The sequence below is a fragment of the Cynocephalus volans genome, chromosome 3 (genome assembly GCF_027409185.1).
Source record: "Cynocephalus volans isolate mCynVol1 chromosome 3, mCynVol1.pri, whole genome shotgun sequence".
NCBI classification, from domain to species: Eukaryota; Metazoa; Chordata; class Mammalia; order Dermoptera; family Cynocephalidae; genus Cynocephalus; species Cynocephalus volans.
In genome coordinates, this window is record NC_084462.1 from 42,916,942 (window position 1) to 42,931,091 (window position 14,150).

The following is a 14,150-nucleotide window of genomic DNA, read 5'->3' on the forward strand; positions in this document are numbered from 1 at the left end:
CGTACTGGGTTCCTCCTCCTGTGGACAGTCTACACCTGACCCCTATCATCCTGACTCCCAGTTGCCAGCCAGCAGCAGGTGACATGCGCTGCTTCATGGGGCTGTTGGTATTGCTCTGGGGATCTCATGGAGATGAGCTGGGGGTTGTCTAAAAGTCAAATTGATCTGGGTGTCTATATTTTTATAAATCTGGCGCCTCTGGGGGCCACACCCTGGTGGAGCCACATTGCTGAGGGCCCTGCAGGTGGCGGTTACCTCGGTAGCAGTCCACAGGGAGCTCTGGACCTTGAGTTGGCAACTCAGCTTCATCCCCGCACAGCTCATCCTCTGCACTTCCAGAAGGCCCTTCTCTGTGTTCACCACTGTGTAGTTCCTATGATCCAACAATCCTGTGGTCAGTTCCTGGTGGCAGGGGGCCGCTTTCCTCTCCTGGCCTGATCTAATATCCCTGGAGGACATCAGCTCTGTCCCCCTTCACCCCTGGAACCCAGGGTCACATCTTGACACATTCTGAGAGAATCAAGGACCATCCTTAAAGGCCTGTGCAGAGCTGGGTTCTGCCTGCCTGGTAATGCTTGAATGCTGTGGGCCATTCCAGGGACATTTCCAGTGAATGTCACAATGAATGAAGGTCTGTCTGTGAATCCTGAAGGTAGAGACAGTTGCTCCCAGCATGGGGGAGGGGCACTTCCACCAAGACCAGTCACTGCCCTCCCAGTGGCCATATCTTGCCCACTCCAGTAACGTGGAGCCCCCTGAGGCCAAATAGACAAAGTCAAGGTTAAAGACACCACTGTTCTCGGTGGGTGTCCCTTGAGTCCACCGCATGGAAGAGGAGACCGAGGCCAAGGAGGGTGGTAAGTTAGGTGCCCCAGACCACACAGGGCTTTTCCCCAACCCAGGAGAATAAGTTCAGCTAGTGACAGGGGTTCTCAATGTGAAATGGTGCCTGCCACCAAATTTTGGAAACCTCTGTCATCGCTGACTGATAACACATATTTGCAGATGATAAAAATGGGTGAAAAAACAGCACACAAACTTTCTCCAAAGTTATATTTGTCTATTTTTTTCCAGCCTTTTTTCTATGCATTGAAAAAGTAAAATTAGGATATTCTAAATAGCTTTTACTTTGAAATGAATGAAAAAATATAGAAAAGCATAAAGAAAAATAAGACCTCTATATTCGCTCCAACAATAATTTTGACATGTGCATGTCCTGTTTATCTGCGCATCCTCTCTTCCTTCCTTAATTTGCAGATAAATCTTAAGTTCTCCCCACCTTTATTCTCCAGTCTCACTGCCCTTGGGCTTCTGGTCAGCATACCCACCCTTCCTGTGAACTTGCCCCTTTCTTCAGGCTGCTGGTGAGTTTTAAAGAACCTTCATGGGTCACAGAAAGAGGCCTCTCTTCCCACTGGGGATGAGCTCTCTGTGCCCCGAGCAGAACTGTCTCAGACATCCTGCACGTGTCTGTAAGACTGAAAGGTAAAGAAAGCATCCACGTGGGCAGAACAGGGTCCATCCCAGCATCAGCAGGACCAGGCTGGCTCCTGAGTCCCTTTGACACACGCTCAGAAATCTGTGATGCTGTCCTTGCTGCTGTGTGCCAGATGTTTGGGGCCACATCCTGCCCCAGACCTGGTATCAGCCATTTCTCTGACGTGCCCTGGTTCCCTTTGGTACTTAGACACCACCATCTGTGTCCTAAGGGTGCTCATGGGTATTTGGGTGGTCCTTGTTTCTAGGACTTTTCAATGAGCAGAATTAGTAAATATAAGCTTATTTTTCTTAAAATATATCCCGAGTCCATCCAATTTCAATTCAGAACTACAGGATTTACTTACCCTATTTTACATCTATTTTCCCTTTAGCTCATGCTGAAAATCATGGTTTCAAAAGACAGCAACATAATTACTCGTTCACTTTACTCCACAACCACGAGCAGTATCTTAGAAAAACGATAACTCTACTACCAACAATATAACTACTCAGAACAGATCAATATCTGTTTCTTGTTTTGTCTTCAGAGTGCACCCCATCAGGAAGGTGTTTTAGGATGACTTCTTTCGTTAGGGTATTGTTTCTTAGAGTGTGCCTGTGTCAGGACTCAGTCCCATCTGTATAAAATCTGATGTGAACCTCACCAAAACTGACCCAAGGGACACTGTACAGTCCACACCACTGACCTCATCACATCTCAAGCTTCACTCTACCTAAGCCTTATCTGGGTTTAGCACCTGCAGTTTACCACTAGGTTTATTAGAAGATGATTCTTGCCTTAAATGCTCTCTTTCCAGTGAAGAAATCGCACCAGGTAGGTGGAAGGGGTTGCAGACACTGGCTAGGACTGAAGGCTCTCACCCAAGTTATGGATTTCATGGCGATTTCAGTCTTTGGTGCTATCTTTCCAATGCCCTGGCCTCTCGGTCTTGGGACCTCCTGCTTGTTCCTCAGTGATCTCTTCCCTGCTCTACCCCAGCTTCCCTCTCCCAAGGTCGCACCCTGGATCCTGTCTTTCCTGCTAGCTGCGCCCCTCCCACCCACTCCTCTCTGACCACAACCTCCCAGTTTTTCAGCTTGCTCTGCCTCATACTACAATTCCCCACAGATATGCTCGCTCTACCGAGACCTGGGGTCCTGTGATCTTCTCCCTTGGTCCTCCCTCCTTGACTGGCCTCACCTAGGTTCCACGGCCCACCTCTATAGTCACTTCCTTGAAAACACTCTCAAATCCCATGCCCCTCTTTCCCTCCTGGCAAAACCCCAACTGCTTAAAACCCCCTGTTGACTCTCCTGCATTCTGGGGCAGCAGAACATGCTGGAGAAAGTCACAAGTCACGTCCCGGGCTGACGGGCCTCTTGTCAAACATAGGACCTCCAACTTGGCAGGGCCCCCATGCTGCCCTGCAGACGCCCCAGACCTCCCTGTGCTGCAATGCCTGGTCTATCCCTCCTGTTTTCTCCTCGCACATCTCAAACCTCTCTCACTCTTTCAGCTTTCCTGCCACTTCACCGAGGGAAAGAGATGCAACTAGAAGGGAATGTGCACGGACTCTTATTTCAGGGTAACCCTTGGTCTGGCTCTGGGTCCCCTCCCCCTCTACTTGTTGCTACGCAGCCACCTCACTCCAGAACTGCCCCCTCCCTGCCCATGGCATCTTAACACAAAACCCTCCCTTGACTTGTGTCCCCAGCTCCCGGTGGACACCACCCGTTTCTCTGCTTCTCTTAACCACATAGCTGCACGTGCAGACTCTGTGCTCTCTCCCTGCTCCCTCTTGAGTGGACTCCAACCAGGCCTTGGACCCCACTGCCCACCTCTCCCTGTGGTCACTGCTGACTGTTCCTAAGTTCCACGGTGGCCTCCCACCCTGAACACAAGCAGAGCAGGGGAGGCATCAGGAGGTTACCTGGACTCCTCCTTCCCGTCCCAAAACACCACAGTGTACTCCTGTCCCTGGGACGAGAAGAAGGCCGTCTGCTTCCCGCAGGGCAGCATGTACATGAAGGTGGCGAAGGTCGGGTCCTTCATCTGACTCACCACCGACAGGGCCAGCGGTCGCTGAGGGAGAGAGGCCACTGGGGCATGAGCAAGGTCACTTTCAACTAGATCGATGCCAATCCCACCCATAAAAGCATCTGGCTTGAACCAGGGAGGAATGAGGGGGAATCTGCTCATTCAGGACCGGATCCAAACAAGAGGCTGAAAGGACTTCAGATGCCAGAGGCAAACCCAGCCCAGCATCTGGGTCATCGCCAGCCACAGCAGCTTGAGCATGGCTGGCCCTATGGGCCTAAATCCCAAGTGTCTACCCCATTTATTCCTGACACATTAAACTAGCTCTGTCTGATGTAATAAATGACTTTAACTTTAAAACTACTAGCCTCTTCCAAAAAAAAAAAAAAAAAAACCCCACAGAAACTAGCCTTGGTGACCCCTGCTTCTCATGAGCAAACCTTTTCCCCATTACTTTCCAAAGAGACACATACATTCTCTCTGCTCTCGCACAGGGACTATATTGTTTTAAAGGGGGTTCATAGACTTGTTTGTCTGCATGATGAAATAATGCAAAAGGAAAATAAAGTTCATTTTTCCTGAGAGCAACACACAAAGACAACGAGGCTGTCTATGTTAGCAGCAGTCTCTCTCCCTGGAAGAGGTGAGCAGAGAAGGGTGCTCCAGTGGTTCCCACTGAAGGGTGGGCTGGCAGCCATGCAAGCATACCCTGGAGACCCACAGCCTCCACCACAGTGGCAGGAGGGCCCAGGGCCCAGGCTCTGTGCCCTGGTACCTTCTCAGGCTTTGTGTCCCAACACTCCATCATGAGTGCCTGGAGCCGATGAAACTGCACCTCCTCTGGCTGCCCCAGCACTGGGCGGATGCCCTTGGACAGTTTCTTGGCAATCTGAAGCTGGTGGTGGCCCAGAGCAGGACGTTGTCCCGACAACAACTCATACAGCACCATTCCATAGGAGAACATATCTACCTGGGCAGAGAGACAAGCAAGTCAGGTCCCTGCCTGGGCCTGGGGACTTTCACAAGCTGGTCGGGAGTTGAAGGGAGCAGTGAGACAAAACTAGACAAGTAAATGCTGAACCTTGCCCAAAGGGAGACCATCATCAGTCCATCCACCAATCCATCCATCCATCTCCATCTGTCCAAACATCCAACCAACCATATGACCATTTCTTCTTCTGTCCATTTATCCACCTGTCTTCCTATTCTTCCTTCTTTCCATGGATCATCCACCCATCCGTCCATCTAATTGCCCATCTTACTGTCCATTTATCCATTATCCCATCCATCCACCTATTTACCTATGCAATCACCCATCCATCCATGCAACCACCCATCCATCCATGCAACCATCCATCTATGCAACCACCCATCCATCCAATAAACACAAGGTGGGAACTTGCTAACTGTCAGTCACTGATTAAGGGATCTAACAATGCCAAGGTCCTTATCTTTAAGAATCAAGACAAGGCAGGAAAACCCAGACCCTCAGCTTGGTACTAGAAGGGTGGTGTATGCAACTCATAAAGAGGGGATTATCTCCTAGATTGCAATATGTTTTCTCCTCTAATTTTAATTGTCATAAAAAGGCTCATCAGGGAACGTTATACAGGCCCCTACAAGGGTCAAGAAATAACTTTTTAGTAGGAGAAGGGCTGAGATCTGAGATTTTTTTTTTTTTTTTTTTTTTTTTTTTTTTTTTTTTTAGTGGCTGGCCGGTAAGGGGATCTGAACCCTTCAGATCTGAGAATTTTTAATGTAAAGGTTTCTATTATAATCTTACTTTCAAGGTGGATGCCTTGCCTGAGATACCTGCTACTAAAAAGCTCTTATTTTTGCTGCTCTGATTTGTCTTTTCTAACTTGGGCAACAACCAAGGGTGCTGAGTTGGCCCACATATGCTCAGGCCATTCTTAAAGCAATTAGTAACTGACCCATCCAAAAATCAACAAATAACAAGGAATTATAGACAAGAGGAATATCAGTGCTGGATGATGAATTAACAAGGCTGGCACTAGATGAAGTGGGTGCACTGTAAGATGATTTCACTTTGCCCGAGTGCCTGGTTCTGCTGACAGCAAGCAGGGAAGAAGATAAACATTTAACCATTGTCTTGACCGAGGCTGCCATGGGGCTGCCTGGGGAGGCCAAGCTTATCCTGCCAGAATCTCTTCTGGCTCAACATCTGATTAGGCCAGCACCTCGTGGTGAGCACCTATGAGCCAGGAGCTCTCTCATCCTTATCTGGTCTGCTCCTCATGAGCACCCTGCAAGGCTGTCCTCTGTCCCCATTTTGCACATCTATATGTATGTTGGGACCCAAATCCAGACTCATTTCTGTTCTGGACTCCTGGCCCACTGTTTACAGACTCCACAATGTCTCTGAATTGAGGTTTGAGAATTCTGAAGCTAAGGAGAAGGTCAACCTTGTCACTAGCAGATAGACACAGATCCCTGAGCCTTTCTGGTTCATGCCAGACCTTGCTGATTGAGAGGGAGAGGGTGAAAAGTGTGTTTGGGGGATGCTGAGCCCAGATTCCGCAGGTGCCACCAGGCTCCTGCACTGTGGGGCTGGGCTGGGGACAGCAGTGGGCCGGGCAGGTACCTTCTCATCGTACACGATGCGTGGCCTGATCTCCGGGGCCTGATAGCCAGGAGTACCCTCCACGCCAAGGGCGCCCTCGTGAAATGACTGCCGCGAGATCCCGTAATCAGACAGCTTGATGTTGACATGCTCCTTGGCATCGAGGGACCACACCAGGATGTTGTCTGACTTCAGGTCGCAGAAGATGATGTTCTTCTTGTGCAGGTAGGCCAGGCCCGAGGCAATCTGGTAAGCTATTTTTTGGGTGAGCATGTGTCCCAGGGGCATAAAGGAAGAATCTTGCAAAGAAAAAAATAGCAATTTTCAAATTTATCAAAACTTCAGTTTCAATAGAATTAAATGATCATTATAGCAACTGTTTTTTGTTCATCCCTTCTACCTCCCCAAATACTTCATATTCTACTGACACATTCCTACTATTCTCCATGCTAGATGCCAGAAGAGACAGAAAATGACCTTCTTACGTGAAATAGTGTTTAGTACAGAAACGCTTGTCATTATAGCTCCATTTGTGGCCTCTCATGCCTGGGATTGCTAGTGTTTTAACTAAAAGATTAAGGATTCACAATCCCCAGAGTTCATCTCAGGCCAAGATTGTCCTACTGTCAAGGGATGAGTTGCAGGTATAAGAAAAAAAAACCCCCCTCCATTGAGGGAGAAGTCAAAATCCAGCCACCCCTCTCCCTCTGGGGACTCTCTGGAGTTTAGTTACCTGAGCCTGGGTCTCAGAGTCTTAATGTGGACACACGTGGTGTGTTATAATTAAAGGAGCAATCTGCACATTTGTGGGCACCAGCTGCCGCTGCTCAGGCCTTCCTGGGCCACCTCATGCTGCTCGATGCCCTCCCAGTGGGGGCTGTTACGATCCTCCTTTCACAGGTGGTAGACTAAGCAACTTCCCAGCTTATGGCACAGATGCAGGACTTGGAACCTAGTTCTGACTCTGAAGTGTAAGCTCCCCTGGCCTCGCCAATGATCTCACTCAGTGTTTACATCTGGTGAGGCACCTGGCTTCACACCTGGAAGATGGCCACCTGCCGTGGGGCTGGGTGTGCCCTGGGCTTGCTGAGACCACTTGTGGCTTGACACTGTGCCTGAGACAGCTGGGCCAGGCAGGAGGGAGCCCCCAGGCCTCCAGCGTCTCTGAGGCCAGCCTGCCCACTCGCCTGGGCTCTGCTGGCATCCTGGGAGCTGGGCAGGGCCAGGCCACCCCCGTGGAATGTCCCTCAAGCAGAGCAGCCGTACCTTTGGCATTGTCAGACAGCACAGTGTTGAGGCTGCTCAGCGGGGCAAGCTCCAGAGCGAAGCAGAGAGGGTGGATGCTGATGCCGATGAGCGACACAATGCAGGGGTGCTGCAGGGCGTGCAGCATGCTGGCCTCCTGCCGGAACTCTGAGAAGTTCTTCATGGCATCCGTGGCCCGCAGGTGCCTCAGCATGGTGTCTGCCGGGGACAGTGGGCACAGCCATCAGCCGCCCAGGAAGGACAAGGGGCACAAGTACAGGCTGCCCACCGGACCCAGGCCTGGCCAGGTAGCCCCCCAGGGCTGCATGGGTGGGGGCTCTGCCACACTCAGAGCTGCCTCCTGGGTCCTGGAGGAGGTGGGTGGCAGGATTTGTATGTTAAGGCACGCATCCCATCAGGGGTTGCAATACTGTCACCCAGAACTTGGCCCAAAAGGGTGGGACTATGGGCTGGTATCAGGACCTTCCTCTTCAAGGAAGCATGTCACATTCAGCGGTTTCTGAGCACCCACTCAGCCCCCTCGATGGAGGGTGCCACATGTCCCCCATCCTTGTCACCCAGATATAGTTCTCATAGCTCTCGCCCCACCCCACTGCCAGCCACCCAAGGGTACCAATTATACCATATTCCTCTGCATGTCCAGTGCCTTGCCCAGAGCCTGACTCAGGCAGTATGTCTGGGAAGTAACAAGGCCTTTCCTCTCCACCCTCAGGGACGACAAGGGTTTGGTCACTGCTGGTCACCTTATTCCTCACCAAGTAGCCAGGACCACTGAAGGTGCAAACCCCACCCCCCATCAGCCAGAGAGAAAACTGTCCATGGTCACTCTGTGGGGCAGCAGCAGCCTGTGATACGTCATCTCAGGTCAGAGGAGAAAGGTCTATAGGCCGTGGTAGGAGGTTCCCAGTCCCGCACTGTGACCTTCTTCCTTGAAATTCACCCCGTGTGAGGTTCCTGCACGAGTCCCCCTGAAGGGCCCCTCCTGCCAAGTGAAAGGGTCAGGACACTGCCCCTGGGGCATGAGGCAGGTGCAGCCAGGCCCTGCTTGTCCTCCTGTGTCCTGTTCCTATCCCTTCTCTATGGTCAGATTTTAAAATTTGGGACACATTGCTACCCACGGAGGTTCAAACAGCACAAAAACCTTGGTGACGAAAGGCCTTGACTGCCAGATCTGTGTGTGTGCTGGCCATTGCGTTTTAAGTGTACGAGTTTTGTTTTTCACATTGGTCTTTAATCCTTTAAGACTTTATTTTTGATAGTGGTGTAAGAGCAGATCCAAACCTCCACCCCGTTCAGTGAGTACAGTCGGCTGTTGTCCTCTGGCCAGCACTGTCGCCAGTGCCATGTGCCAGCATCCCACATCCCAAGGTGTCTCTGTTCCTTGCCCTGGGAGGAAACGGCCTTAGTGTGTGATCTGTAACTTCTGACATTTGCTGGGAGGCCCTCTTTCCTTTGTCTTCCATTGTAGATTTTTCTCAGCTGTACTTGGACATTTATCATTTCACAGGCATTTTACAGTCAGACAGTCAAATCACACACACATACACACATGCTCTGCTGGGATTCAGAGGAGAAGTACACTGAATGATTTATTGATTATTCCTCAATGTCTTATGGTTTTTATGGTTGCTGCAGAGGACATTTTCTAACGGGTCACTGCTGTGCACAGGGATGCTGCTGAATTTTGACTTTGTGCTCTCGTCTGGCAACTTTAGGAAGCTCTGATTGGCTCTGATGTTTGCCAACACAGTCTCTTAGATTTTCTCTGCAGAAAGTCACATTCTCTTCAATGACAATTTTGTCTTTTCCATTATAATCTGTTTTCTTTGTATGTTTCCATGATTCTAATTTTTCTACTGAGAATATAAATTACCTTTATGATCATAAAGATGACCCACCCTGGCTACGGGCAGTGAGAAATGTGATATTTTGTGCTGGAGTGAGGTGGCCTTTCCACACTTGCACTGGCTGGTGTTAGGTGGTGACGGGTCCCTCTAGGTGGAGGACATCCTTGAACCGCACACAATGTGTGGGCCTGAGTGTGCCAAGGGAGCTCTGTCCTTGGTGGGGGTTGGGGACAAGCTTCCTGGTCATTCATCTGGAGTGCCCACCTTCCTACCTGTGGTGGAGATGGCTGTCGGGGTCCTGCAGGTAAGGGGTCTGCCTGAGATCAGGCTGTGTGTCACCACATGCTACCACATGCCAGTCCTGTACCAGGCACGGAGCGGATGGAAGTGGTCCGGATGGCCCCTGCTCTTGGGGGCTCATGTCTAGATAGGACAGTAACCTCCAAGAGCAACTTCCAGGCCTGGGCTTGCAGGCCTGGCCCGCGAGCCTGCTCCACAATCTTCCAGGCACAGAGCAGGGCTGCCTGGGGCCCAGGCTGGCCTCCTGCTCCCTCCTCACCTGCCCGTGTGCGTGGGTGGCCTCAGCCTTCCTAAGGTGGCACGAGGTTTGGATCAAGGAAGCACCTGTCTGAAAACAAAAGAAGCTGGGCTGGGGCCCTGCTTACCTGCTGGGGCATTCGCAAAGTTTTTGAACTTCTTGATGTGGAACCGCTTCACAGCCACGGGCTGGCCCTGGTAGCGGGCCCGGTAGATGACGGTGCCACTCCCACCTTGGCCCAGGATGCTGCTCTCGTCCTCATTGTGCTCCAGCCTGCTATTCTCCAGGAAAAGCCTGCCACACACATGGATCCGGGTCAGCCCTGGCCCACCAAACCCAAGGCGGGGGCGGGTGCCAGGCTGGGGCGAGTCCTGGTTCAAAGCCTCTCAGGAGGTGGGACAGGTCTGGGCTGAGCTCAGCTCTGCCACTGGCCACGGGCAAACCTGGGCAGGCCCTGCAGCCTTGCCAAGCCTTGGTCCCCCCTTCTGTGATGTGGGCTCATGACAGGAACTGCCCCAGAGATGCTCAGGATGACAGGAAGAAGCTGCGAAAGCTATCGGTGTAGGAAAGGATCCCTTTGGATGTTTTCCTCCAGAGTTTCCATGCTTTGAGAGCATCAGACACACGCATGTACTCACTGCTAGGTTAGTTGTTTCCCTGTTTCTTTTTAGTAAGCAAAGAGCTATACACATTGCCTTGCAGAACTGACTGGCATGACCAGTGTCCCCACCGTCAGTGGCTAGGATCTCACCCAAAGGCAGGGAGTTAGGCCACCTCGTCAGTCTGTGTGTTCTATTCCTAGGTAAAAGAAGATTTCTGTTGGGCTTTTGCAAATTGCTCCTGGACCCTCTGGCCTTCTCTGCAGATCCCCATGGACCTGGAGACTCTAGACTAAGAAGCCCAGGCCTGCCCGGGCCCAGAGCATTCCGGAAAGCTTGGATGGAGTCCAGGCCAGAAAGGACAGGGTGCAGGCCTGCTGTAGCTCTGACCCCTGGGGCTCCGGGGCAGCAGGCCAGGCTCAGGCCCTTGTGGGTGCCCTTCACCCCCCACCATCCCTGGGCCCTCACCAGTATCCTCGAGACTCCACTGTTTCTTCAGAGACTGTGAGATAACAAGGCAAAGCATGAAGCAAAGAAGAGAGGGAGGAGGAGAGAAAGGCAGCCCTGATGTCCCACCCCCAATTCAGACTCGGCCCTGCTCTGGTTTCCTCATCAGCTGTCTCTGCCAGGGACCTCGCCATCCAGGCAAAGGTGGAGGCTGCACTTGAGCCCAACCAAGGCTGACCTCCCTGGCAGCTGCGGGTTTTCCCATGCCTCTCAGGAGCAGCTTCTGCAGATGCTCAGACTCTGCACAGCTCAGTCGCATCCCACTCCACACTCTCTGCAGCACTGGGTGACATGGCAGAAGACAGCTACAGCCCATCTCCCAGTGGCCACCAAACCACCTGCTCGGGAAGCGTGGGCACTCAGCAGCCTCCTGAGATAGGCATGGCGAGCAATGGGAACATTGGGGATCCCTCTGGGGCTTTCTATTAGGACTGTACAAACCTGGGAAGCACACACTTTTGTAGAAGCCAGAGGGCAGGGCTTGGTGGATGCCAGGTCCCTCTGCCTGCCAACTCTGAATTAGGGGAGTGTGGAGCTGTGGTTGGGTCCCAGCTGAAGTCCCAAAAGCCTCTGCTGAACAGGGAATCCTATTCAGATTGTCAGAGTTTTCAACTCCTTGCCAAGTAACTTCAGTTAAGAACCATGCTACGGCCTGAGATTAGATCCAAACCAACAGGGACAGTCTAATTTGCCTTTTCAGATTCCATAGAGTAAATTCCACAGCCCAGACTCAGTTGAAGTCTCTAAGCTAAGACATAAAACAGCAAGGTTCAGCAAATAAATGAAAATTCTAAAACTTTGGGAGTGCCAAATTGGCACCCCCTAGAGAAATATAATTCATATATATACAAAACTGCACGTGGTCTCTGAGAACTGAGAATCCTCACATTAAAGATCTAGGAATGAGGGAAAGTCATTCTGCAGAAGAGCGGAGTGTGTCATTTCTACCCGTGGGGTTACTGGGGATATTGGAAAGAACCATGGGGGGGGGAATCATCCAGTGTAGGAAGCAGTTTTCTAATTTAATAGGTTCATCCAGAAGCGTACTTTTGAACTCCAATTCTGCAGTATCGCAGAGTACTCCACATCTATTTGGAGCAAGTTGGAAAAATGAAAATACAAACATTCTTACTAAAAAGACAGTTTAATGTTCCTTAAAGAAACCAGATATGGTATTCCTTTGAATAAGAAAATAAGAACTTCACAACTCCGAAAAAATTGGGAACCACTGATGTCAAATTGTCTCCAGGGAGACCAAATAGATCTTGGTTTCCATCCACTACAGAAGATGCTATCTTTTACCACGGTCTTGGATTTTGTGACCATTTTCTGTTAGACGGGACCACAAAATGTTTCCTCTTTCCTCCAGCATTCTCTCCCCAGTTATCCTCTTAAATGAGTGTAGGTAGAATCAACTCTAAGAACAGATTAGGGAGTCCCAGTGCTCAGCCTTTAGGGCTGCACTTGGGAGTCAGTGTTTTCCAGTAAAGGAAAATGCCGCTGCCGGTTTGGGAGCTCCCCTTCCTCAACAGCTGAGGAGCACTGACTGCGTTACCTTCTGTTCCTGTTCTGTCCTGTTCTGCTCTATTCTGCCAGGTAGGAATCAGAAGGGAGGGCCAGCTCAGCAGAAGGAGCTCTAGCTAATGACAGGGAAAGAAAGTGCAGGGGTCTGGGATGGCTTCACCTGTAAAGAGCTTGGCCCAGCTGGGCCTGTGGGGGCCTCAAAAATGGAAAGCAGACAGCCTGGTTCCCTTCAGGATGGGGACCTAAGGTCACCTGAGATTTGGTGGGAAGCAATGGCTGGAGCAGCTGCCACCACCCGAAGATTGGGCCACCGTGCAGTGACCCAGCGGGAGGGGTCTGCCCCAGGATCACTTGGCATCTGCACAACTAGGAGCACAGCCCCGAGACCTGCACCTGTGTTCTGGGAGGGCCACTGGCATGTACCTGGCTGGGAAGTCAGTCATGAACAGCTCAGGGACCAGCTCCTGGAGAGGCACGGGGAGGTCCGGGTGTTGGGGGCAGCAGATGAAGTCCCGCTCAATGGCCGTCAGCACACAGTCTTCCATGTCGAAGTACTGCACGCCCTCCGATTTCACATGTGGGTCCCCATGCTGGGCCCAGGAGGTCTCGCAGACTGGACAGGGCACATACTGCTCCATGAGTGGGGTCCCGTCGCTTTCTGTGGCTGTCAGGGCTACATGGGGACAGAGCATGAGACAGGTCACGTGAGGTTGCTGCAGATAGGTCCCCGAGCAGCACCCTGCAACCCCAGGTAGCAGGCCTTCCCGGCAGGGGTCTGCCTGCCCTTGCCTGGACCTGAGGGAGAAGCTGAAATGTAAGTGCCACTCTCGGGGGTCTTCTTGGAGGCGTGATCATTGATTCTGAAAGATGTGCACAGGGAGGGGCGGGGATGCACTGAGAGCTGCCTGGTGGTCTTAACCCTGAGCAGGCTGGCCTAGATGGGAGAGAGGAAGGGTGGGGATCCCTCCCGCAGGTCTGGGCCTGACAGGTCACTGCGGCTGGGTCTCAGCTACATTCCAACAACCCAACCACAGTGAGCGCTTAAGGGGCCATTCTTAAAATTAGAAATATAGCTCGCAATTACTATGATGCTTTCTAGAAGAGCACAGCAGAGGAAGGAGTGAGCACAAGTTATGCAGACAAAACCTAGTCATTTTACTGGGTTCTCCTGAGCAGGAAACAACTTTTCTGCCCGCCTCTGATAGGAGGTGCAGAGGAACTCCCATCAAGGTGCCCTGTGGGTACCCTGAGAGCAGCCCAAGGGCCTGCTTTGTGCAGGGTAAGTGGTGGATGCCTGGAACTTTCTGGGCACATCTGAGATCTGCAGGACCACGTGTAAGGCATCCTGCTGGGAGGGACTCCGGCCCACTGGCTGGTGGGGCTGGTGCCAGGCAGCTCTGTCTCAGGTGCCCAGCTGAATCCTTCCCATCTCAGGTGACTGTCTAATGGGCCCAACTGTCAAATACTCTAGCACCTGCTGTGGGGGGACCACTGGCTGGTAGGAGGCCACAAGGTGCCCAGAGGGTTTGTACCAGCCTGGGGGTCCCCCTTGGATGGCAGAGCATCTTCCAAATCTCCAGGGCTCATATACCAGACTGCCTTCTCTAAGGGCCCCATTCGAAGCTTTTTTTCTTTGTAGGTCACCCTTCCCGCTGACTCCCGAAAGACCCCAAGCCCCGGTATCTGGAACGTGTATCTGGAATGTGTAATCAGAGAGCACACTGCCAGTATTCCTTAACTACACTCCCTGATGTTCTCCTGGGATGCA

At 51.7% G+C, this 14,150-nt stretch overlaps 1 protein-coding gene across 1 annotated transcript in view; it reads right to left on the bottom strand.

The window, feature by feature from the left end:
- The window catches only part of LRRK1 (leucine rich repeat kinase 1), a 134,968-nt gene that overhangs the window by 8,028 nt on the left and 112,790 nt on the right, over positions 1-14,150 (bottom strand). The window contains exons 24-30 of the mRNA XM_063090601.1: positions 12,806-13,055; positions 9,880-10,046; positions 7,368-7,565; positions 6,123-6,400; positions 4,293-4,487; positions 3,411-3,562; positions 256-373 (exon numbers count right to left, since the gene is read on the bottom strand). Of these exons, the coding sequence (XP_062946671.1) occupies positions 256-373; positions 3,411-3,562; positions 4,293-4,487; positions 6,123-6,400; positions 7,368-7,565; positions 9,880-10,046; positions 12,806-13,055 (1,358 nt within the window). The remainder of the gene's footprint in view (positions 1-255; positions 374-3,410; positions 3,563-4,292; positions 4,488-6,122; positions 6,401-7,367; positions 7,566-9,879; positions 10,047-12,805; positions 13,056-14,150) is intronic.